This window comes from Ceratotherium simum, chromosome 15 (assembly GCF_057802395.1).
Source record: "Ceratotherium simum simum isolate JZ-2026a chromosome 15, ASM5780239v1, whole genome shotgun sequence".
NCBI classification, from domain to species: domain Eukaryota; kingdom Metazoa; phylum Chordata; class Mammalia; order Perissodactyla; family Rhinocerotidae; genus Ceratotherium; species Ceratotherium simum.
This window is the reverse complement of record NC_141914.1, coordinates 52,165,824-52,190,985: the sequence shown is the minus strand read 5'-3', so window position 1 is coordinate 52,190,985 and position 25,162 is coordinate 52,165,824. Positions and strand designations below refer to the sequence as shown.

The window sequence follows — 25,162 nt, the reverse complement described above, 5'->3', positions numbered from 1 at the left end:
CTTCTTTCTCCACTTCATATCTATACCTTAGCAGGTGAATTTTGTTATGTTCAAAACACAACTGTGTTAACTGGTTTTATTTAAAATTAAGGACCATAAATCTCAAATGATTAAACAGCATGGCTGGACAAATCTATACTCTCAGAATGTGTCCACTTTCATCGTCATTAAAATGAATGTTTAACACCTTCTCTTTGTCTTGCAAATTTTTATATCACCCCCCTTTTTGCCTTTATCCTTACCTTGTCCCTTACATCCTCAATAAAATGGATGCAAACTACCATTCAAGCTAGCAATTGACCTGAAATCTCTCATGGAATCATATAGAAAAGGCTTCACCCCTATTAATATGAAGGAAGTGGTCTTACTGCTATCAAAGGCTGTCTTTTCCATTGTACTTTGGATTCCATTCCCTCCCATTATCTCAAGATCTTTGCTATTATAATTATCTAATGGATTATTTTCATCAGCTTTTCAATATGGTCCAGAGTCTCCTATCTTTTTTTTTTTTTTTAGTAATATCTTGTGTGTGTGTGTGTGTGTGTGTGTGTGTGTGTGTGAGGAAGATCAACCCTGAGCTAACATCCATGCCAATCCTCCTCTTTTTGCTGAGGAAGACCAGCCCTGAGCTAACATCTATTGCCAATCCTCCTCCTTTTTTTTCCCTTTTTCTCCCCAAAGCCCCAGTAGATAGTTGTATGTCATAGTTGCACATCCTTCTGGTTGCTGTATGTGGGATGCCCCCTCAGCATGGCGTGCGTCAGTGCGCTCCTGGGGTTCCGAACCTGGGCTGCCAGTAGCAGAGCGTGCGCACTTAACCACTAAGCCACGGGGCTGGCCCCAGAGTTTCCTATCTTTGAAGTACCCTCCCATGAGCTCACATCCCACTAGAGCTTCAATCTGATCCCCTTCACAGCAAATTTTTATAACTTAGTTAATGTCTTCTCCTCCTCCTCTTGCATTGTCTCATCATCCCAGAGTAATCAGATTTCCATCTCTACCCCTCCATGGTCACCCATGACCTCCATGTTGCCTGACTGCATGTTAACTTCTCTGGTTTTATCCTACTTGACCTCTAAGCAGCTTTCAACACAGTTGACTAATCCCTGTCTCCTTCTTGAAACATTTTCTTCTCTTCCATGTTTTCACACTTTCCTGTTTTTTTCTCCATCTCTGGCCCCTCTGTCAATGTCAGATTGAAATCTGACAGAACAGAAATCCACTTCTGTTCTTCCTTTAACTATGTGTGAATATATCAAACTATGTACTCAACATGTCCACTTGCTGGACCAATGGGCGTTAAAAACTTGACAGGCCCAAAGCAGAACTACTGATTTGCAGTCTCAGTTCCAAAGATGCTCTTCCCACTTCTCCATATCTTAGTAAACCATCCCTTCTGTGTGGAAGCCAAAAATCCAATAATACAAAATTAGTAAGTGACAGAACTGGGATTTGAACTAGGGTCTTTAGACTCCGAATGTACTATCCTTTCAACTTCATCATGTATTTGTATGCATTGTTATGTCTCTTTATCAGTTTTAATCAAGGAAGGAGAATAAAGATAGTGGTACATAAAATAAATAATTTTGTGTTCTTACCTAAGCTGTCTCATGAAGAGACATTCTTAGGGTCACTAAATTCTTCATTTTCCTCCACTGCATAGCAATTTACATTTCTTTAATGCTTGGGTTGCCAGTGTAGCCTTAAGGTCTGTTGGTATATTTCTACTGCTTAAAGACAGTGTGGTATTGCTACTGTGATATTTGTCTTTTAAAGAGCAAACTAAATAAGATGAGAGAGAAGAATTAACTACTAATTAGGATACAAGTTCTTCTGAAGTGAGTCTCTCAATGCCCTGAGGAATACTTTCGGGCAGAGAGAAATGTGGATGAGTTTTTCTTTCTTATTAATATTTTGGCTTTTTAACATGGCCAGAGGTTTAGGAGATGAGTACATTTTACAAATGTCTGAAATAAAATCTCTTGTAATCTGACTGGTGCATTCTCAGTTATGAAAGAGGGGGCCATTATTGCTAATGAGTTATGAAGTACAGGCTTTCTGTAGAATTTACTTGGGAAAGCAATTTGCCCTAGAGTTGAATACATTTGGTGGAAGTGTGTTTTCACATTTATTTCCCTTATGTGAATATTTGGCTAAGTTCTTTGTGCAGCTTTCACAAGACCTCAATATTTACTAACTGACATACAAAACTTGGTGAAAGCTGGTATTTTGAGTTGTTTCAAAACCTGTAGGTGGAGTAAATGCTTTCAGAGCATGGTAATGTTTAACAATGAATTATGTGTCCTTCATTTAACAAGTATATTTTAGGAAAATATTGTTTTAACTTTTTCCTAGAAAAATACTGTTTTATATTTATTTAATTTCTTCTCAGAGGCTCTCAAAACGTTGTATAGCATAAACATCGAATCCTCACAGTGTGCTATGAATGAAGTATCACTATCTTCTGATTGGAAATTGGAAAAATTCCAGGTCTAGCATTGTTAAATAAGATTCCCCCCAACTTACCAAGCAGTATATAGTTGAACTTAAATTCCACACATATTTAGTATATCAAGTAAATAATGATTATTTGCTACCAATGGGAAACTACAGGATTGTTTTTTAAAGTTTTTTTAAAGTATAATATTTTTTTAAGTACGATGGTTAAACATTATCATCTGTATCAAGTATGCAAAATCTCAGCTTACTCCTAGTGGACAGTTACAGATCTGAGTATGCATTTGTTTTAGTCCCATATGTTTTTTAATGAGGTTACAATAATGTCCTTTGTTTTAAAAGTAAATTACCACCAGCAGTCTTAGAGCTGCATTGATCACAGAAAAATAACAAGAATAGGAGCCAAAATTTGAAATATGTCTCCCTAAAGAGTATTTTTTAACATATTGTGAAAAATATGAGTTCCTTTCATTATTTCACTATTTCCTTTAGCTTTTTAATTTTGTTCAGTCCTAAACTAGATGTTTCTAAACCCAAAGGGGTTCTTATTTTTAACAATAAATTGATTAGCATAATCCTTCTTTTGTTTATTCAGTCATTCAAAACCTATTTTTGAACACCTGTTATGAGCTGGGTAATACAGGATGATGATGGCACAGAGGGATGAACACAAAGACGGGGATGTGCACTGGGTGCTCTGGAGCACATAGCGCTGCTGCCTACTGTAGACTAGAGGCTCGGATCAGGAAGGGTGGTTTCTGTACTGTAACCTGTAGGAACTGTAGGAGACACCTAGGCAGTTTGAATGGTGATATAGGTTTTCATGGCATACCACAATCCCTTGTCCTGTTCTTTCCCATCTTTCTTCTTCCAAAGGATTCAGGAGTTAAGAATGGAAGGAAATGAACCAATGTAGACACTCATTAGGAAGAGATTTGTCCAAGCAACACAAATGAAGAACAACGGAAGCCAATGGTGAAAATAGCACAGTATCAGAATTCCATGTTTTTAACACTGATTCAAAGCATTCTTTTATTTCTCATTTCCTACTTAGAAAATGATTGACTATAATGCCTGTGTGCTCAGGATAATTGGCATCCATATGCTGAGGCTGATGTCCCCCAAAATGCCCCAAATTAGTAGCATGGATCGGCAAATTGGTTTTCAAAGTAATAGTATGTTTATATAATAAGTGACTCTCACATACATCAAAGCTGATTAGCACACCAACATGATACTAGTTACGTATGATCAGCTAATTCATTGGCTTCATGTTCATACTTTGGTTCCAAGGCTATTTTTAACATATTTTCATGTACTCAGAGCCTCTAAAAAGGACAAATAATAACATATCATTAGCTTGAGAATGGAAATGTCAACTGGCAAACAACCTATTTGCTTTCTGATCATTGATTCAATACACATATTTTTTATATGCTGAAAATACTGAGAATTTCCAGAAGTAAATGTCCTTTAAGAAAAGTGTTTAATGGCCACTGGTAGACTCATTACCTTTCTGCATCACTTCATCAATTTAACATTATTTCTAGGTTTATCAGTATTCTGATATAGTATAGACATTTACAATACTTAATAGCCCTTAGACTTTTACTTTTGTACATGTAGAGTGTTGATAAATTTCCAATAAAGTTAGTCATCCTCCCAACAGAGTGTACCCATTGTTGACATATGTTCAGGTTTCTCTGTTGTTATGCTAATAACCCTCTTTTGCTTGTTTTGGAAAGGGATTGAATTGGAAATTGTCAATAGCTGTGAAAGGAACAATGGTGGTTGTTCCCATCACTGTGAACATGTACTTGGTGGGCCCTGTTGTTCCTGTAACCATGGATACCAGCTTGATTCAGATGAGAAAACATGCATAGGTAATGTATGCTGAATGCCATCTTGCTTCAGAAGTTGCCCTGGATTCATATAGCCCTTTCCTCTCTAACACTTATTGCTGTAATGTGGGCCACATCTCTCAGAATGCAAGAAGTAAAGTGAACAGTGTCTCTTGCTACTGGATACATATAAGAAAGATTACTTGGCAGAAGACATCATTATGTTTAGATATTTACTTTGAAGTTAAAGGAGATTTAAAACATTTTAACAAAATATATGGACTTCATAGTTTTATTTCAGGAAAAGATTCCAAGGCTTATCTAACCATTTAACGTAATTTGTAATTCAAACAACAAATGCTACCAACCACTCTACTTCTCTCTACCTCAAGCAGAAACTAAATCATGTGCATTGGTTTTCAACTTCGTGATGATTTGGTTGCATATTCATCTTTGGTATGGCAATTCCAAAAGAATTCTATAAAATGTATCATTCTTTGGAAATCCCAGCTCAAAGTTTTTAATGGATAACTTTTCTAACATGTTAGAATTTATATCATTTGGGACTTTGAGAAGAATAAATTCCACCTCATCCTTGCTTCATAATAAAATGTTTAATCTAGAGCTTCTGAAAAAAAGAGATATCTACTGAAAATAGGGATAGTGATCATCAAATTATATTACTATGTGCTCTGGCTCTGAGAGCACCTATAAGCTTCTAAAGCAATTTGCCATCATTCGAGAATTATGACAACTTGTTTTCTTTTGTGATACTTTATATCACCTTTCTTAAAAATTATAAATATTAAAAAAAAATCTCTGACCATTTCATGCTATTCAATATGGTTCGAGACAAATTGGAGTATCATAAAAGAAGTGGATTTCAAAGGTCTAAGTATTTGGGATTTTTTATTTTGGCACAATTATGTGATAGAGTGAACTTCAAGAGATTTTGAAGTATTCTGGGTTTATAAATTATTTAACCAAAACAATGTCATTACTTGTATTTCTTGATCCAGTATTGCCTTCTGCATTTTTCTCAGAGTCCACAGTGGTTAACTTAATGAATCCAATTGCTTTCCTTGCTTCTTGTTATGTAATGAAAAATAAGCTTAAATATTTTTCTACCTTGCTAACATTTGTACCTCTGGGAAAAATAAAGGGCTTCCTTCCTTCTTTCCTCCCTCCTTTTTTCCTTTCCTCCCTCTCTCCCTCCCTCCCTCACTTCCTACCTGTCTATCGTCCTCTTTTGACTATTAGATAAGGGAAACTGGAATTTTACTAAACCTTTTGTTTGTAGCTTAGAATTTGGTGTCTTTCCTTATTCTTTGGAAAGTACAATTCAGTAAAGTTCTTATTTATAACTGGAAAAAGATAGCATCTGCCAGGGTCAAAATATAGAAAATGGAATATTTATGAGATTTCAGCAGTCAACATGACAACGTTATATTGTATATGGCTCAAGTTTATTTCATTTTCCAACAATAAATAGCATTCATTCCTAAAGACCAAATATTCACTAGAGTAAAGGCAATGATTTGTTTGGAGTGTATATATATATACTTTGCTTATTTGCCTGAGAACAGAGTAAGGCTGTGGATGCTTTGTAAAAACATTCGTGCATGAAGGAAATTAAGGAATTTTCTTTTTAGCTTATTTTAGGATCAAATTTATTTATGTATTTATTTATTTTGTGAGGAAGATCAGCCCTGCGCTAACATCTGCCAATCCTCCTCTTTTTTTTGCTGAGGAAGACTGGCCCTGGACTAACATCCGTGCCCATCTTCCTCCACTTTATATGAGATGCCGCCACAGCATGGCTTGCCAAGCGGTGCATCGGTGCGCGCCTCGGGTCCGAACCGGTGAACCCAGGGCTGCTGCAGCAGAGCGTGCGCACTTAACCGCTTGCGCCACGGGGCTGGCCCCTCAAATTTATTTTTTATATGAGAACATACAAATAAATGTGAAAATAAGTCATCCAGTCTGCAAATGTTCAATCAGTCTTGCCCAAATGCAAAAATTTACTAGGGCTAAAACCTAAAGATGTGTTAACACAATTTGAAAGACAACTATATAAAACACAAGTGTCTGACCAGTAATAAGTTCACTAAATTTAACAATTGGTAGTTATTAGAAAATATTTTTATTACTAACCTTTGGAGCTTTATTGAGTGATTATGAATGGAGGACATATACAGAAGATCAAGTTTTTTCAAGATTTACTTTTAATGCTTTTCTGAAGTCAGGCTGAAATGGGTAATTATATGGTCTGGCTGTGAATGATGCTCTATTTTTGATTAAGGCTAAATTTTTATGTATAGGTGAATTTCTCTGCAATGTTGCAATATTTGGCATATTCACCAATGTGGGAAAAATCTGATCATCAGAGAGGAGGAAAATTAAAAGGGAAAAATATGCAAGCAAAGATATCACCAACTAAGATCCAAAAAGAAATCAAGAAATTTAGGAAACAGATGATGTAAGGGTTGAAGGGACAGAGCATTTTAAGAAAGGCCTATGATATAGGAAGGATGGGTTTCAGATGAGTTCCAGGCTGAGCATGGTACACATGAGATAAGCTAGAAATAGTCCCAGAGGAATGTAATAGCAGAAGAATCCAAAATGGATCATAAAATGATAGACTGAGGAACTCATTTTCCAATTGTGTGATGCAATTGTGCTCCTTGCTAGTTGAGAACAGGGAATCCTGAGACATGGATGTTTGGAGGCGCTGGTGGTATCTGAGAAGACTTTAAAAAATCTTGAAATAAAATTTAAAAAAACATAAAGGATAATGTTTTAGATGAAATGGAACTGAATTTTTGAAGTTGTTTTTTTTTTGTCTTCTATACTCATGCTATTTAATCCAAAGGACAAAGAAAGGCTAATATAAGAAAGGAAAAATATAATCTAAAATTTTGCGAGTGGCACTGCTTGTGACATTTTGCAGGAGAATGAATGTTTTGTGTCCAAATGACCTTCATTTAGATATTTTCTGGTGACCCTGCACCTTGGGTGATTGATTGCATTTTCTTTCCTTCTTTCTCTTGTCTGCGTTTCCTTACATTTGTACCCTTTCCAAGGTTAATTGAGACAGTGACCTTTTACATCTGTGGCTGCTCATGTAGGTGTGGAAGAATGGAATTTTGTAAACTCAGCCTTGACAGTCCACCCAACCTAACAGCTCAACAAACAGGAGGGGTTGAATGGAACCAAGGACCTATCCCCGAAAACTCTGCCCACACAATTCCCAGGTGTCTAGCCTAAGGAAATAGTGGGTGAAAAGTCTGTTGCTACTTCTTAGCCAATTATGTTAGAAGCCATCACCTCAAAACTCAGGCCAAATAGGCTATTCTTTGGCTGAAGGGTTTCAATTTGACGTCTTCTGGTGCATTGTTATTTTCCCCAGGGCAATTATGTCTTAGGAAGAAACATTCAGGTTTGTAGAATTCTAGAATAATAGTGCTGAAGGAAACTTAAAGATCATCATTTAGAAAGCTGCTCATCTGACAAGACATGCCAGGGTAATGGTGTCACCAACTGTAATAACAACTCCCAGACACTGCTCATCCCAGTCAAAGCGTCATTGAAAAGCTCAAGCAAATTCTCTGAAATATTCTGTAATTTAAAATATAATATTTAAAATGACTGTCTTCCCTCTCTCTGAATTGCAGTTACTGCTTCTCTTCCCAGACGTGTGATTTCCTTTTGATTGGGAACAATCTTTCATCCATGTTCTAGAAGAACAAACACATTATGGAGTCTAAGACTGCCTCATCTTTGCAGCTAGCAAATGTTCACTAAATGGAATTCTTTGGCTCTTCTTCTCAAGCTGTTTTTTTTTTGTTCTTCAAGTTCTCTGTTTGTTCAGTGAGATTGCTGTTTAAACTGGAAAAATAGCAGAGATCTCTTTTCCTATGTTTAAAAATGCATTTGGAGATTATTTACATACTTTAAAAATAAATAACAAGCATAAAAGAAGCATACAAGAAACACAAAACCAAATGTGGGCCTCATTCTTTTTGTGTTATAGTTTCTTCGCTGTCTGTACGATGTAGCCTGGGAAATAGAAAATGATTAATAAAACAGTTTTAATTTAGAAATAAGACTTATCAGCACTTCTGTAGGTTGGTTAAATTCCTATCTCTTAAACAACAGAAACGTCCTTTTCCCCTTCAGACCTTGATGCATGTGAGAGTGGAGAAGCCTGCTGTGCCCAGCTCTGCATCAACTATTCAGGAGGCTATGAATGCGCTTGTCAGGAGGGCTTTCAGATCACTTCTGTTGGTTGTGGCTGTGATGGTAACTTCCCGAGATCTAACGTCAAATCACCGATGTGTTGGGGCCATCACTGGAGGAGGAACATCTGAGGCAGAGGGTTAGGTACGAAAAGGAAGGCTTTGACACTCAAGACTCTTGGATTTCTATGTGGTTCTACCATTTACTATTGTATGAACTTGGGCCACTCTAACTGCTCTGAGCCTTAAATCCTCATCAGAAAAGTGAAGACAATAATAGGATTAGTGGATAAATTAAGGAAAGTAATAAATGTAAAGTGCCTAGTATAGTGATTGACATAGAGAAATCACTCAAGCAAAAGTAGCTATTATTATTATAATATTCATTGGCCCATAATCCCTTTTACCTAATTTAATATGCAGGCAAGTTTGGGATACTGACAGGCCATAGCATACTGCTGTAGGAATCACTTGTGGCAAGCTTGACTAGAATAAGAAAGTAAAAAAATGATTACTGAAATTCATTTTAATTAGAGAGCAGTGGCAAAAGGATTGCCAGTTCATGAGCCACAGTCTAAATCTGTATCAGAATCATTTATATATCCAATATTAATCTAGCTAATGCAAGTTTTAAGGTGTCATTTTACAATTTTTTAACTTATTTGTTAAAATTGGCTTGCTTACCTTTCAGATGATTTCTAGCTTGTGTATTTTTTTAAACGTCATAGGAGAGTTTGAATTTAGTGAGTAGAGTTCACTTTTTTTTACCGTTAAGAACAGCTCATTCAAGTCATTGCTATGATTTACTTTTAAAAGTTTACCGTAAGTATGTAATCTTTAAATTTTAATTTTGTGATCATTATTACCATTATTTTTAACCATATTTTTCTTGGAATCAAAGCAAAAATAAAACTGATATCTATTTCAATAACAGTCAGATTATATAAGAAGACTGATGCCTCCGAGAAAATAGTGGTTTTTTGCTTAAAGAAACAAAGTCTGAGTTGTTGAGGATGATAAGTGTGTTTCTTCATATAGATGCCAAGTTCCCCAGCCTTGCAGTGTAGATAACAGCAAAGAACACACAATTGTGATATCTATATATTCCAAACACAGCAGAGTATATTGCCATTTACCACATTCCATCTAATTAACAGGGCCAAAAAAATTTTGAATTTCATGTACCATCTGCTCTTAAGCAGAGTAAGCCAAAAGATAATTGTATGGCGTGAATGTACATACTTGGGGACACACATCCAAATGGAAAAGGTATCCACAATTTGAGGCAAAGCTTAGAAGTTCAGCTTCAAAAATGAACTTTTAGTATCGTGAACACATTGTGCAAAGTCTGGGCCCAGACGTGGACATATACCAGTAAGTCACATGAGATCAAGGCCTAGGGTTCTTCCATCTTTAAAATTCTCCACAAACCTAGTACAGGATTATGCATGGAATAAATGCTTCATCATAGATATTGAATAATTGAATGAATGAACATTCTGCAAAAGTGCACAGCCTGAGACTACTGAATTTAAGTTTTAAATTCTTCATCAAAACCTCATGAACGAGGTCTTAGAAAGACCTTGTCTATGTAGATGAACTATAGTAAACTTGGAAATGAGTGAAAAAAAAATAATTGACAGGATATACTTGAGAAAGAATTTTGGGGCTATACTTTCTATATGGCAACACGTTGTTATTGTCTAATAAAGGTGATAGGAGGAACACAAATATGCCCATGAGTTCATAATGTCTATTTTATCTCTCAGTGCCTAAAAGCAGACATTGTTTAAATTTTCCTAGATGTGGATGAGTGTCTGGATGTCAGTACAGTCTGTGACCAACTGTGTATTAACTCTGTGGGAACATATGACTCTACCTGTGAAGAAGGCTACAGAATTGGAAGTGATGGCAAGTCCTGCATCTGTAAGTCCCTGTGAAGAATTGATTGTATCTTTTCTAAACTGCTTCCACTCTCATCTTGCTCTTCAGGAACAGCAGAGACCACGTAGTCCTTGACTCAACCTGTCTTCCCTTTTCTCTCTTCACAGACAGATCTTTCTTTTCCTTTTGTTCTCTCTGCTGCAGTTTCAACTTTGTGCTTGCTGCTTCCCACCTTCATTTACAATCGACTTTTTGAAATGGTCTCCTCAAAGCGTTTTACCTTTCATTCGCCCCCTGCCTTGGCTCTCTAGTTCAAACTCTCTCATTTCTGTCATCAACCCTTGCTCAGTTTTTCCTTCTTTTAACCAGCATGTTGAATCCAGACATTTTCCTGTGTGGTCTTAGCTTTAGATGATGAGGAGCTAGAGGAAGAAGAAGAGGAAGCAGAAGTTGTGAGGTCTCTAGGCCTTCTATTCCAGAGCCCACCTCAACTGCTTCATCATGTTGCTGCTTCTTTGCCTCCCACCTACGAAGATGAGGAGGAAGAGGAAAAAGATATTTGAGGAGAACTCACTGCTTTGCACAAAGTTGGTGGGTAAAAGAATTGATCTTATTATACTCACCTCTTTTCTTTATTTTTAGAAAATTCACATAAATTCTTTTATTGACGATTTTATTATCAATATTGAATGCCATCAAATGTTTTAACATGACGTTAGCAAGAAAAATGGGGCCAAAATCACTTTTTCAGAGCTTCCTATCAAATCCATCATCTTTAATCTTGCTTCCCTTTGCACAATAAAGGGTTATGATGTAGGCATGTGTCAAAGTGGGAGTGCAGGGTGGTGGGGGGCTGTTGATGTGTAATGTGTGAAATGGAGCTGAAAAATATCTCTAAGTTAGCATAATGGGAACTTTTCGTTCTTATAACTATTAAAACTCCACTAGAACTCACTTATATATAGTTAAAATTTACCTTAAATAGCCTTAAGATTTAGACCCTTTCTAGATTTTAAAATTCAGAGAACCAATGTTCGATATGCTCAAGTGGACCAAGAAAATATTTTTAAAATGTGAGCAGTTTTTCTTATATATCCATGCAAGAGAACTCAAGCGTCAAATCACTCCTGATCAAAATAAATTAGCATAACCTCTTTCAAAAGTAACAGTTTGCAGCCAGTCTGCTGCTATTTTTTTCTCTTCTTTGTAAGACAGAGCTGCTCTTTTTTTGTTCTCTCTCTATTCATTGTATTTTAACAATATCAAAGCTTGATGATTGCTTTAGAATGCATTGGGTAAAATGGCAGAAATATTTTTATACTATGGCCAATCATAATAATAATATCAATAAATGTGTCTGCATAAAAATAGAAATGCCTTAGTGTTTCTTAATTAAACTCCTGATACTTTGGCTACTCAAAGTCAAAATAGAAATAGTTCAGGGCTACCAAGGCACTCAGAACTTGAGTGGATAATATCTGGAGAGAAGAGAAGCTCAGATAAGTGACACAGAATCTCTGCTGCTTTCGCCTTGAGGCATTTGCTACTGTATGGGCTGTGCAGGCAGAGAAGCCAGGAAACCGAAAGGCAGCTGTTAAGGGCGCAAGGAGCTAAGCACAGTGATCAGCAGTATCATGGCGATGGCAAGGTAGAAGTTGGAGCTCAGGATCTGCCAAAATAAAGAGGACGTGATAAACATGACAGGCTTTCCACTGGGATGTCTGCAAGACCCCATCTAGAAACAGAGGCAAAACTTGAAATGAAACAAGCCTTAACACAACTGAAATCTCTCGATCCTCATTCAGATTAAGATGATTTCCCTCAAGAATTGAATGGAAAAACACATTATGGTACATTTATACAATTGAATACTATACAGCCATAAAAAATAAACTAGTGTACACATGATACAGGTGAATTTCACAAACATTATATTGAGTGAAAGAAGCTTGATGACCAAAAAGTACATGCTTTATGATTCCACTTATATAAAGTTCAAAAATTAGGAAAAATAATCTATGATGATAGAAATTAGGATAGTGCTTAATTTGTGAGGCTAATGATTAAGAATCATCCAGTCACTCTCTGAGTTTTGGGGTGCTGGCAATATTCTATCTCTTGATCTGAGCGGCATTTACATGGGATGGTTTACGTTGTAGAAAAAAGTATGAAGTGTACCCTTGAGATTTGCACACTTCTCTGCACGTATATCAAATGTCAATAAAAAAGTTTACATAGTAAAAAACAAATTTTGCATAAAAAAGCCTGGAAGGAAAAGCAGGAGGAACATTGATTATTTTTGTGTTTTGGAATCAATGGTAATTCTTTTTTTTTTTTTAATTTTTTATTTATTTTTTTTCCCCCAAAGCCCCAGTAGATAGTTGTATGTCATAGCTGCACATCCTTCTAGTTGCTGTATGTGGGACGCGGCCTCAGCATGGCTGGGGAAGCGGTGCGTCTGTGCGCGCCCGGGATCGAACCTGGGCTGCCAGCAGCAGAGCGCGCGTACTCAACCGCTAAGCCATGGGGCCGGCCCTGGAATCAATGGTAATTCTTTTCACTTTTTTATTTTCTTAAATATTCTAAATATTCTTTAGGGACTATATTTCAATATTATAATTGGAAAAAATAAAATAAGCTCTATTTTTTTGTGAGGAAGATCAGCCCTGAGCTAACATCTGATGCCAATCCTCCTCTTTTTGCTGACGAAGATTGGCCCTGGGCTAATATCCGTGCCCATATTCCTCTACTTTATATGGGATGCTACCACAGCACAGTTTGACAAGTGGTGCATTGGTGCGCCCCGAGATCTGAGCCTGGGAACTCTGGGCCTCCGGAGCGGAGCACGCGCTCTTAACCGCTGCACCACCGGCCAGCCCCAAATGAACTCTATTTTAAAAGATATCTCTTTGCTATTGTCTTTTTCTGGGACTCTTTCGGAAGTATGCTCAAGGATCTTTTTTTTTTTTTGAGAGAGGTTTCATCTCCATTTTCAGTGATGTAGACAGAGTGAGCTAACCAAGATGGTATCACATTCCAGTCTGTTTAGATCACAGCTTCGGATATGACTGCAGTTTGAGCGGCGAGGACTGCACGAATGGAGGCAGATGCCAGGAAGGGAAGAGTGGGTGCTCCTGCCCCGCTGGCTGGGGTGGCGTTCTATATAATGAAAGTGAGTGACACCCTGGGGAATTGGTAAGAGGGTGATGAGTTCTCCTCTACTACTGGTAATGAGTTCTTCTTTACGTGTGTTCTCCCCAAAATGTTTTAACAAGGTAGGCGATTGATATGGGTGAGAAACCAATTTATTTGTTGTGTATAAAGAATGCCTATGAAGCGCTGAGCTTTTAAACTGAACGTGTGATTTAGGGGAGATTTTGTGTTTCCCGGGAAACGTGATGTGCTGTCTCTTGTTTATCTATGGAACGTAAAAGTTAATAAAGGATCCTAATATTCTGGCCTATAGAAATCCCTCCATTTAAATAAATCATTAGGCCCTGGCAAGCTATTCCCAATGAAGAAAAAAGAAAGGATTTATGCTACAAAGTGCAATTAATGAAATCGCTTGACGGTTTGCTGCTTCTTTTTGTTTGTGTTTTTTTCTTTTTCTTTTTCAAAATATGTTTGTGCAGTCAATGACACTTTTAAGTTTTTTATATAAGTCTCTCATGAGAAAATATCAAAGATTTAAAAAATGATACCTCTAATAAATCTTTTCCTTTATATTTTAAATGGAGGTATACTTGCATGTACTAAAACTGGCAAGTAATAAAACAAAATATATTGACTATCTTTGTTTCTGCTTTCTCTTTTTAAATTTGCTGTATAAATTTTTTTTTTTTTTTTTTTTTTTTTTTTGCTGAGGAAGACGGCCCTGGGCTAACATCTGTGCCCATCTTCCTCCACTTTATATGGGACGCCACCACAGCATGGCTTGCCAAGCAGTGCGTCGGTGCGCGCCCGGGATCCGAACCAGCGAACCCCGGGCCGCCACAGCGGAGCACGCGCACCTAACTGCTTGCGCCACCGGGCCGGCCCCTGCTGTATAAATTTTTTAATAAAAGGTTTTTCCTAGGCTTTGTGATTGGCTTGTAAGATGATATGAGCAGATTTTCTTTTGAACCCCCTGCATATGGGAAGAAAGAGCACAGATATTGTTTCTATTATGAGATAGATGCAGAACCTGAGTCATAAAATAGTGAAGTGGTTTAACCAAGATTGCTAGTGAGAGTGTTGAGGATCTTCCTCAAGCATCCCTCTGATCATGTTTCTTGGCTGCTCAAAAAACTTTGAGTGTCCCATTTCCTGATACATAAATCATACACTTCTAATCTAGTCATTGGCAACCATCTAAAATCAGGCCCTCATAATACTTTTCGCTTTTTATCCTAATCACAACTCTTTGCCTAGCTTATCATTTCCAAAAAACTAAACCACTGACTGCTTAATACTTTGCCAATTTTTAACTTTGTGCCTTTTGCTAAGCTGCTGTCTTTGATTGTCTTTGCCACTTATTGCATGAAGCTTTATTTGATGGTCCCAGTCTAGCCACAACTGTTTATATTTTTGGTGGATTTAAAGTCCCTCTCTCTCTCGACATTGGATTGGAGTTAGCTGTCTGTTCTATCTCCCTTACTAAACTGAGAGCTCATTGACCAGCTCCTATTCATGTTTCTCCAAATTGGAGGCGCCCAGTGTGTGAATGAACAAATGAATAAAACTTGGTATTGAGATACCCAACTATATTAACCTGCAACTTGGCGTACTCAACTGGATAAAATTGGGATCAAATAAATGTTACTGAATGACTATTACAGAGTAAATATTTACCTTATATTGTAAGTATATTGTTGGTAAATATGCATCTTTGAAACCCTTGATCCCTAACATGGCAGCATGAGAAATAAAACTAAAAATCTATCTCAAATACATCAGAATAAAACATCTCTGATACAAAATTAATATTACTGAAAATGGTCTTGATGATAAAAATGAAGATAAGATGACCCTTTCTTTGGCTTTGGAAAACACTGAGAATCTCTTAAGTGTTCACAGGGCCTTGTAAAGGGAAGTCTGTCCCTGAAAGCAGAAGCTTGTATCTTCTTTGCACTTCTTCTCTGTACTTCTTCCGTTCTTTTTACAAAAATGGAAACAGAGCAATCCATTTAGGAGAAATGAAAAACGTGTTCATGAATTATTTTACAAAACGGGGTAATGGGAACATTTTCTTAAAAATCCCTATAAACTGCAATAAATGGAAGTGACCAATCATTCATCATTCATATTTTTAAAAGTACTAGCTCTTCAAATTCAGCAAGGGAAATAAAAAAAAGAACATTCAGCAGGGATCTGGAAAGTTAGTTTTGCATTGAGTAGATCTTCTAGCCTAATATCTTTATTGGTCTATATGAAAATATCTACTTTAATGTCTTAGGAATTTCTTCAAGTAATTATAATGAAACAATTTAAAAATTACCACATATTATTAATTTTAATAGCACATTTTAGAACTCCATGTCTTTTGAAGACATTTCATATTGACTATCTCATTTGCTGTTATGAGATTCTTTCCAGTAGAAAGGAAAGATACGAGAATTTTCGTATGACAAATGAATGAGCTATATGTGGATGGAAGGATTCATGACTTCTTCCAAATCATACAACTATGGTTTGGGGCATGTTTATTTTAAAATTTTCTTCTCTAGGATAATTGCTCTGTTTGATACAATGAATAAAATATTTAGCAAATCCTTGTACCATGTGATATCATATTCTACTTTACAAGGGAGTGCCATGTAATAGTGTTGGTTTGCTGATGTTGATGGCTTGCTATAGTCCAATACTGTGAAAGCTATTTAAACTTCCTTAGCTTAATTTTCCAGGTATATTTTTAAAAATTGTCCCCTCTGTAGTTGCTATAACAATTCAGATACTTACTACATGTAAATTAACGAGGTAGGCCTCCACCAATGTTTGTTGCTGGTTTCTTTCTTATTCCTTTTGTTTTTCTCTTTCCTTTTCATAGCAGCCTATGGTTTGAAAATAAAGAAAAAAATGAATAAGAAGCCAAGTTTCCGTATTAACATCTGGAATAGTGTCATTAGGTAGAGAGAGGAGGTGATATAAATGTAGTTTTATAATATCTATAATTGGCTAATAGCCAATTAGGATAAAATGTCAGTTAAAGTGGTTACTCACATTATCTCAGCAGCTGTATTTACTCAAGTTAAAGTCACAGACATTTTCCCAATTTATTTTTTTAATGGAATACTAAACATTTCCCAAAAAAACAACAAACCAAAGAAAACAGTTGTCCACTTGATTTCATCAGTCTTTGCCAATGCAAATACCTTGAAACCCTCAAGACAGTCTTAGCTGCATTCATTCCTGGTTAAAAATACATGACATTTTTTTTCTATGTTTCCTTCCCATTTTTCAAAATAGAATATACAGTTTGTTTCTCATTAAGGTTGGTGAGAGTTATACAGCAAAGATGTCTAAGTAGCTTTGAAAATGTGAAGGTTAGAGTTTAAGGAAAGGTAAATTTTTCATGTAAACCTTGTTAGCGGTACCTCGGTCATCATCACTTTAATTAGCTGTGTCAGTCATCACCCCAGGAATGATTATGGCATCCGAACTAGGAGCCTGCCAGAGACTCTTCTGGGTCTGCCATTTACAGAGATTTTAATTACTCAGTATCCATTCTAATAGAAAGACAAGGTTTTTTTCCCTCCTTTTGTTTCACAATGAGTATATTACACTGCTTGTTCACCTTCTCCGTTTTCTTCTCAGCTGGTTCCCCAGAGACCAGTGGGAAAGAGTGTGGCAGCACCTGTGATTGTCGGAACGGAGGCACCTGTGATCCTTTGACTGGGCATTGCCGGTGCCCCCCAGGGGTACATGGGAAAACCTGTGAAGATGGTAGGAATGTCTGGTGCTGGTCAGAGGAGACAACTCTTTAAGTTCTTGAGGTTTCTGTTCAAAAATGAACTAAGCAAAATTTGCATCTGTATTTTTCAAGGTGGCCTTTCTGAAGAAGTAAAAGACTGTGTCTATATCTATATAGTCGTGTGTGTGTGTGTATCTATATACACACACACATATATATACACATATATATATATACACGCACGAGTACAATTGCTTTGACTGATGACATGTGTAATAGAACAAGATAAGTGAGGCTTAAATCTCCAACTGTGATCCAAGCGGGATGAATCCTGATACAGAGAAAACGTTTTTCTTCCACTGAGCGAAAAGTTGAGTTTCTGTGTGCAGGTTTAGACCTAGGAGCTGGGGAGAATTTATTTGCTCTGCATAATAAATGGAAGAAAAAAATGGAGCTCCTTGGGCAAACTGGGGAGGAAAAGAGATGACAATCAGAGAAGAAAAGGAGAGGAGGGAGAGAGGAAAAGAGAGGAGAAATGATGGATGAAAAACTCACAAAAAACCAATGAGTGCTGTGTGCGGACTTTTCCTGGAAGCCAGTGAAGAGGCCACATTTCTTACATAGGTTGATAAAGCACCAAAAAAACCTGCTTGTACAGGCCCAAGAGCTGAAGGCAGAGTCAATGAAGATAGAAGTCTTCAGGAATTGCCAGAAATCATGGGGAGTTTATTAGATTCTTACATATCACGGAACTGGGGAGATGGAAACCAAGTTTACTTTGTTCTCTGAGCTACTGGTGTCCCAGTTATTTATCCCCCTGAAAATGGTGATTCATTTATTCAAAAAATGTATATTAAGAGTTGGCAAGAAACTGTGCCAGGCATTGATATTGTAACAACAACAAAAAAAAATTAAAAGGACCCTGGTCCTTCCATGTGGAAATTATGGTCTTGTTCGAAGCAGACCTAGGTTACAAATGTTGGTAGGTAGTACAAATTAAATATGAATGTCTGCTTGGAGGTCAGACCATGAGGACAATGCAGACTGTGTGAGCCAGCAAGAGACTTCTGGAGAAGTGCCACTTAAGCAGAAGCCTGCAGAATGAGGAGACACGAGACAGAGGGAGAGTGAGGGAAGAGCATTCCAGACTGAGGGTGCTGCGCATTGCCAGACTCTGATGTGGGAAAGAGCGGGGTGCATTAAAGGAACCTGAAGCAGGGCAGCTGGTGGAGTGCAAGTCAGTCAGGGAGATATTAGCGCAATGTGAAGTCAGCCTGTGCAAGGGCTCGCAGGTCTTGTTTGGGATGTTTAACCTGACCGCAATGGCAAGTGGTTGTAGGATTTTAGGGAGAGGATATGCAATCATATTTGTGGTTTTAAAAGATCTCTCTAGCCTCAGTCCAATCAGATTGGAAACATCTTCCCATTTGCAAGCTCCTTATTTCATATAACAACAGCTCTAGCAAGTGTTGCATGTGGGTTAATATTTGCTTTGTTTGTCCTTCCACCCTCCAGGATGCCCAAAAGGATTCTTTGGGAAGAACTGCAAAAGTAAATGTAACTGTGCCAACAGTGGCCATTGCCACAGGGTGTATGGCACTTGTATGTGTGAGTCAGGGCGCTATGGGAGGTTTTGTCATCTAAGTCACAGGCACTAAATTTGCCCCCTGTGTGAAGCAAGGAGGCTCAGAAATTACTGAAAATATGTTAGACAAAGAGGAGAGTAAAAAACGTAGCATACTTTATATAGTCATGTCATATATATGATGATTGTGTTCTAGTCTTTAGCCTCCTTACATTATAGAATCTAGATGGTGATGAATGAAAGAAAAATATTTCTGAATTCTTTACATTTTTCCTAGTTAGTGTTTACCTTATTTACTGAGAGAGGATTGTTATTAGTTCATTTAAATGGACATTTGACAGTTTATAGGAGTTGAATATCAAAGGCCCAGAACAAGTCTCTTTTATTTCTGGGTTCTAATGCAAAACAATATAATTTTCTAAAATGTTAAAATAGGCTATTCGTTTTGCATTTTGACCATCAATCACATTTTGCAAAAGATGCGAGAAAATACAGTCACCAATAAATGCTTCAACCTGTCAGTAACTTTTAGGATTTCTCCCAATGGGACAGGTCTGGGTGCCCACCATCCCGTCTTGAAGCTGTGTGCAAGTACTTGTGAGCCCGAAACAGTCTCTGCCCTGCTCCTCTCCTATTCCATGTGCCCTCCTCTGAAAATCCTTCCTGAGTGACCTCAGTAACGCCATGACCCATTTCTTAATAATAGAGACCTTTTAGAGTCTTATATTATATATTTAGTTGAATGTCCATAGATCTTATCTATTCTATAAAAGGCATGCCCCTTGAAAACAGAGAGTAAATTTTGAATACTCCAATGAGAGAGCCAGTGAAGGCATCATAGAAAACTGAACCTAGGTCATGAGGAAAGAGTAGCCTCGGATAAACAAAACAGAAGAGAAGAGGAGAAGGCATGGATAAATGTGAGCAATGCAGGTGCAGATGGTATGTTCTAGAACATCATATACCTCGTAGAACAGGCCAAGAGAAGAAGACTCACCTAGAAACAAAGATAGCATCATTTCTATTATTGCTCCTCTAGGGTAATAAGATGCACCCCATTTTTTAGTAATAACTTTTGAATATTTTATAAGGTAATAGATGTTTTGGCAAAAAACATTTAAATCATAATTCATCTGGTCAAAAATTTAAAGAGCAGATGGTGGTAGTGGTGATGGTGATTAGCATTTTGAATGTGACCATTTTTAGAAAAAACATACACATTCCCATTCTTCAGGACTCTTATTGCTTAGACTTGAGGCTTCATTTATTAATGCCACTTGCCTGGCCCTGAGAAGCTTAGGTTTGCAACCCTGTATTTGTTTTCTAGAGCTGTCGTAATAAAGTACCACAAGCTGAGTGCCTTAAACAACAGAAATTTGTTGCCTCACAGTTCTAGAGGCTAGACGTCTGGGATCAAGGCGTTGTCAGGCCATACTGTCTCTGAAGGTGATAGGGAAGGATCAGTTCCAGGCCTCTCTCCTAGCTTCTGGCTTGTGACAACATAACTCCAGTCTTCACATGGTATTCTCCTTGTGTGAGTGTTTCTGTGTCCAAATTTCCTCTGTTTATAAGGACACCAGTCATATTAGATAAGAAGCACATACTACTCCAGCATGACCTCATCTTAACTAATTACATTGGCAACATTCTGAGGTACTGGGGGTAAGGATGTCAACATATGAATTTTTGGAGGACACATTTCAATGCATAACAAGCCCTGAGTAGACACTGGATTGCCAAAAGAGGTTACTTCTTGAACTTTTCCTTTTTTTCTAATCATATTTCCACAGTTATATGTTCTTAACACAACCAATTGTCATCTTTAAGCATTCCATTGAGTCTGAGTTGTCCCCTGAACCAGTGTTATGCATGCTGTACCAGGAAGAGTAGGGCATGGAAGCCAACACAGGGAGGTGAGTGTTCTGGAATGAGCAAGAGGCCTACATCAAGGAAGATAATAGCTCTGAGGGACCCTGAGGCTTGGTGGGGATGAGAAAGGACTCAAAACTTGGAAACCACAGGAGAGATGAGAGAGGGAGCATATAATTTATTATCCAAATAGAATAATATTAACAGTGAGAAGGAGCCCTGTTAATAATTCTGTTCTGCTTTAGGAGTAACTCTGTCTGTCCCTGGCAACTGGGACAAGGATCACCCTACATGGTGGCATCATAACGAACACTTTACATTATCTCTCTTAATAATAGCGGATATTAGCAGATGCTAATAGTTTCTATTCATCAGAAAGTCAAGTGGCTTATTTTGTTCTCTCCGAGCAGCTTTTGACAGCAAAGCCTATATAAGCATACAATACAATTACCTTGAGCCTGGAGAGCACTTGAAGGATCTTTCATTTGATAAGTCCTTTGGACATCTGTAATGGGGGAGAAAAAATTGTCAGAGGTATATTTTGGAAAGGGAATTGAATTACTATAAGTAACTCCTCAAAGAGAGAACTAAGGGTATGTTTTCCTGAATGTGAAGGTGGGACCTTTTCAAATTAGAATTCCTATGCTGACTACCATCCCTAAAACTCAACAGCATGGGGAAAATAATGAAGGAAAAGGCAAGCACCATTTGCCAAAGATGTGGCTGAGATAATGCTGCTGTCACAGTGAAAGTTTCGTGTTATCTACAAGATGGAAAATTATTTCCGATTACCATATAATGAAAGGGAATGAAAACAATGGCAAGCCTTCACATCAAAGCTTGTCCATCATCTCCATGCTACAGCAGAAGGAATATGGGGTCCGGCAGGCCTTAGCAGTCCTTGGAGAGTATTAACTATAGGCACCAACGGAGCACATTGAGGAGCAATTTCTCTCCCGGAAGCACCAAAGCCTTTTAAGTAGTTCAGGCTTCGCTGTTCACATCCAGTTGCCAAAAAAGCAAATGAATTGACTGATTTGAAAGACATTTGTTTCCCTATTTTTTTTGGCAGTCAGGATGATCGCCTTGTCTTCCCATAATCAGGCCCCACAGAACCACGTGGCTGTGCACTGACAATGTACAAGAAACAAAGCATGGTTTTCAGGTGACCGGTTTGCCTCAATCTGCTTGCAGGCTGTCCCAAGGGGGCCTTCGGATCTGGCCGCTCTGCACAATGTCAGTGTGTGGAGGAGAACACCCTGGAATGCAGTGCCAAAAATGACAGTTGCACCTGCAAATCTGGTTACCAAGGCAACAGATGCCAGAAAGGTACAATCTGATGATAAATTTCCTTTCTTCTCTAACAACAATGCTCAGCCTTTGTTTAGCACCATATGATCATTAATTAATTAATCCACCAGTGTCCTTAGGAGATGGGTAAACTTTATTAATTCCCTATTTGCAGGTAAGGAAACTGAGACACAGGGCAATAAAGTTATTTAACCTTGTCTTCTCGGCCTCTGCGGTTAGCTTGAGCAAGGGAAGAAAGATCATATTGCAGAGGATCTCATCCTAAGAGGATTAAAGCTGGCCAATCACTCCTTTGAGCTGAACTAATCAACAAGGGAACTGCTGGCTTTCAGAGTCAGAGAATCATTTTCTTTATATCTAAAGGTCGATCATTCAAACAAATGCAATTCAAACATTCTAACCGTAGAAAAATTTGGGCAAATTTAAATATGGTTATCACTGTGGTCCTTTCTCAAACTTCTAAGTATTACATAAATAATTTTTTTGTAAATCTATAAATATAAAAATTTATGTCCAGCGTGATTCTAAGTAACATATATAAGTATATGTGTGTGTAGATGCATATAAAATTTGGAAAAAAATATTCCAAGATGTTAGTAATGGCTGACCCTGATTTGTGGACTCACAGGATGCTTCTTCCCTGGTGTCTATCTACATGGCTCTTTTAGTTGTTCAGAAAGTCTCATGTCTCTGTTTCACTGAATCTTATCAGTACCACCCTACTTAAAATTGCCACTTGCAAGACTGCTTGAACTTTTAGAATTTTTTCCAAAGTGCGTATCATCTTCTAACATGTTATCTTATTATAACATATTCTAATTATTATTATTTCTAATATTGCCTGTCTTTCCTGCTAGAAGCTAAGGCCCATGGGGGAAAGGATATGTGTCTATTTTGTTCACTGCAGTAGCCCCAAACTTCTAGAACAATCCTGACATATAGGAGTTGTTCATTAAGTATGTTCTTAAATGAACACATAAATGTGCATGGTTCAATTTTTATTCTTTATCCATTTTTTCATGTTATCATATATTCTGCATTAAGCACTTGTTACTATTTTATTCAGAGGAAATTATCACAGAAGTTTTTTCTCTTTAATATATAGCAAGACTAAATGTATAACAAATAAAATTATTAAAACTAATAGCAAGTGAGCTTTGTGCCTTTGAAATGATCCAAAGGGCAATCTTGTGTAAAATCAGGAGGAGTGAATACGTTGGAAAGGAAACCATCATCCTGTTGGCCCCACTTACAGAGGCAGGCACTGGGGTTGAAAGTTGTCTTTGGCCCTCATTATGACACATTGCTCCTTGCACTGTCATCTCCAGATGGTCTGCAGGACTTTTCTGGAGCTGACTGGAAGGGAGTAAGACTCTTCCAGGTTGTCCCGTGGTGATGGAACTGGAGTATGTGAGCAGCAATGTCCATCGAGATTTCATGGAGAGAGAGCCATTTAGGTAGCTGGATTGCAACTTTCTAAGCAAAGGGGAAAGAACTTGGGGAAACAGAAGCCTGACGTTACACAAATGTGTTTAATGTGGAATGAGAGTGGGCCTCATGCCAATCTCCAAATCTCTTCCTGCTTCAACTGATTTTTAAGCCTAGAGTCAACCCTTTATTCATTTCCCCGCTAGAGAAGTCATGCCCTGGAAGTCACTGCATGAGGAGACAACACCATATACACACACACCTGGGTACATTTAATGTATTCTGATAACATTTTCTTAAAGCAGCTGCTGAATATAGTATATTGGAAAATGCTTCTGAGATTCCCACTGTGAAGGAAAATGAGTTGAAAGTGTATGTAAATCAGCAAAATAGAGAGGTCACCATAATCTCTGGAAAACATATTATTTTTCAATCAGATAACTTTGTCCAATTCTGATATTTTTGTCTAACCACAAAATGAAATTATGAATCAGACTGGAGCAGGTGAATGGGATCGCCATGATTGACAGCTGAAATCAAGGTGAAAAGAGCTCTCCAAGAGTTGTGTATGATGAAAATCAGGCCTGTTGTTTTTCTTTCTCTATTTTAAGAGTGAAGTAGCCCAAGTGCTCCTAGAGCTAGACATATCTTTAAAAATATTAGCTCCAGACCTGTGTCTAGATTGCAGATGAATGGTTAATTAAAGACTACAAATTGTTTCAATGGCACTAATGAACAGTGCTCTCTACAATCAGCACCAGGCCTTATTTAGCCCATCAGCAATGACTTCTAAGAGCAGAAGAGCTAGTTTCTACACTAATCTGTGAAACAGCAAAAAAGAGAGAGAGGAAAAAAAAACAAAAAAGACAGCCAGCGTCTTTGCCTTGTTCTGATTAGTTTATAGTCTGGGGTATTTTGGACCCCAGCTGCAGGCAGAACTCTGAATGTGGAAGACTCTGGCCCACCAAGCCCTTTGAGCCCTATTCAACTGTTGTGTCATCATAAGAAGGACAGATTTTTGTTACAGTAGTTCTGTATTGGATGAACTTCACATTTTTGAACTCGGGTGGGTCTCTAAAAGCAGGTTGACTTGAAAGGTGCTGAGTACATAGTATTGCAGCATAAGTTGGGTTTAAGTGGCTGAGAGCACCAGTTTCAGAGGCCAGAAGAGCTGGGTTCAAATCCTGACTTTGCTACTTACTAGCTGTGTGACCCAGAGTAAGTTACTTTACTTCTCAGAGCCTCAGTTTCTTATGTAAAAGAGAGATAAAGTTGCTTTTGTCATATGGTGATATTTATGGAACCATAAGCTAATTTATGTAAAGTGCTTGGCACAGAGTAAGTAAGTGATCAACAGATAATAGCCAGGAACAGTGTGAACATCCCAGAAAATGTCATAATTCCGTTATTCATAGACTCTGCCCAGGACAAGAAGATACTTGACAACTCAACTTGGTTTGACATATCTTTCCACAATTGTCATATGTTTAGGAAAGTTTCACTGTTTTCCCTGTGTTAAAAGAATGCTTTCCACCAGCTTTCTAATTCCGGTGGTTTCAACAGTAGGACATACATTGAAAGCTCTCACTGAGCCCTCAGGGGTCCCTGCAGCATCCATCATCCTTTTCCAGGTCAAAGGGCATTCAACAAAGCAGCACAC

General features: G+C 37.7%; 1 protein-coding gene across 1 annotated transcript in view; it reads left to right on the top strand.

Annotated features, from left to right (window-relative positions):
- Positions 1-25,162, top strand: part of LOC101390896 (uncharacterized) — a 584,743-nt gene that overhangs the window by 484,610 nt on the left and 74,971 nt on the right. Inside the window, 7 exon segments of the mRNA XM_087440065.1 lie at positions 4,203-4,340; positions 8,478-8,600; positions 10,340-10,462; positions 10,826-11,011; positions 17,213-17,341; positions 18,825-18,953; positions 21,958-22,092. Coding sequence (XP_087296191.1) covers positions 4,203-4,340; positions 8,478-8,600; positions 10,340-10,462; positions 10,826-11,011; positions 17,213-17,341; positions 18,825-18,953; positions 21,958-22,092 — 963 coding nt within the window.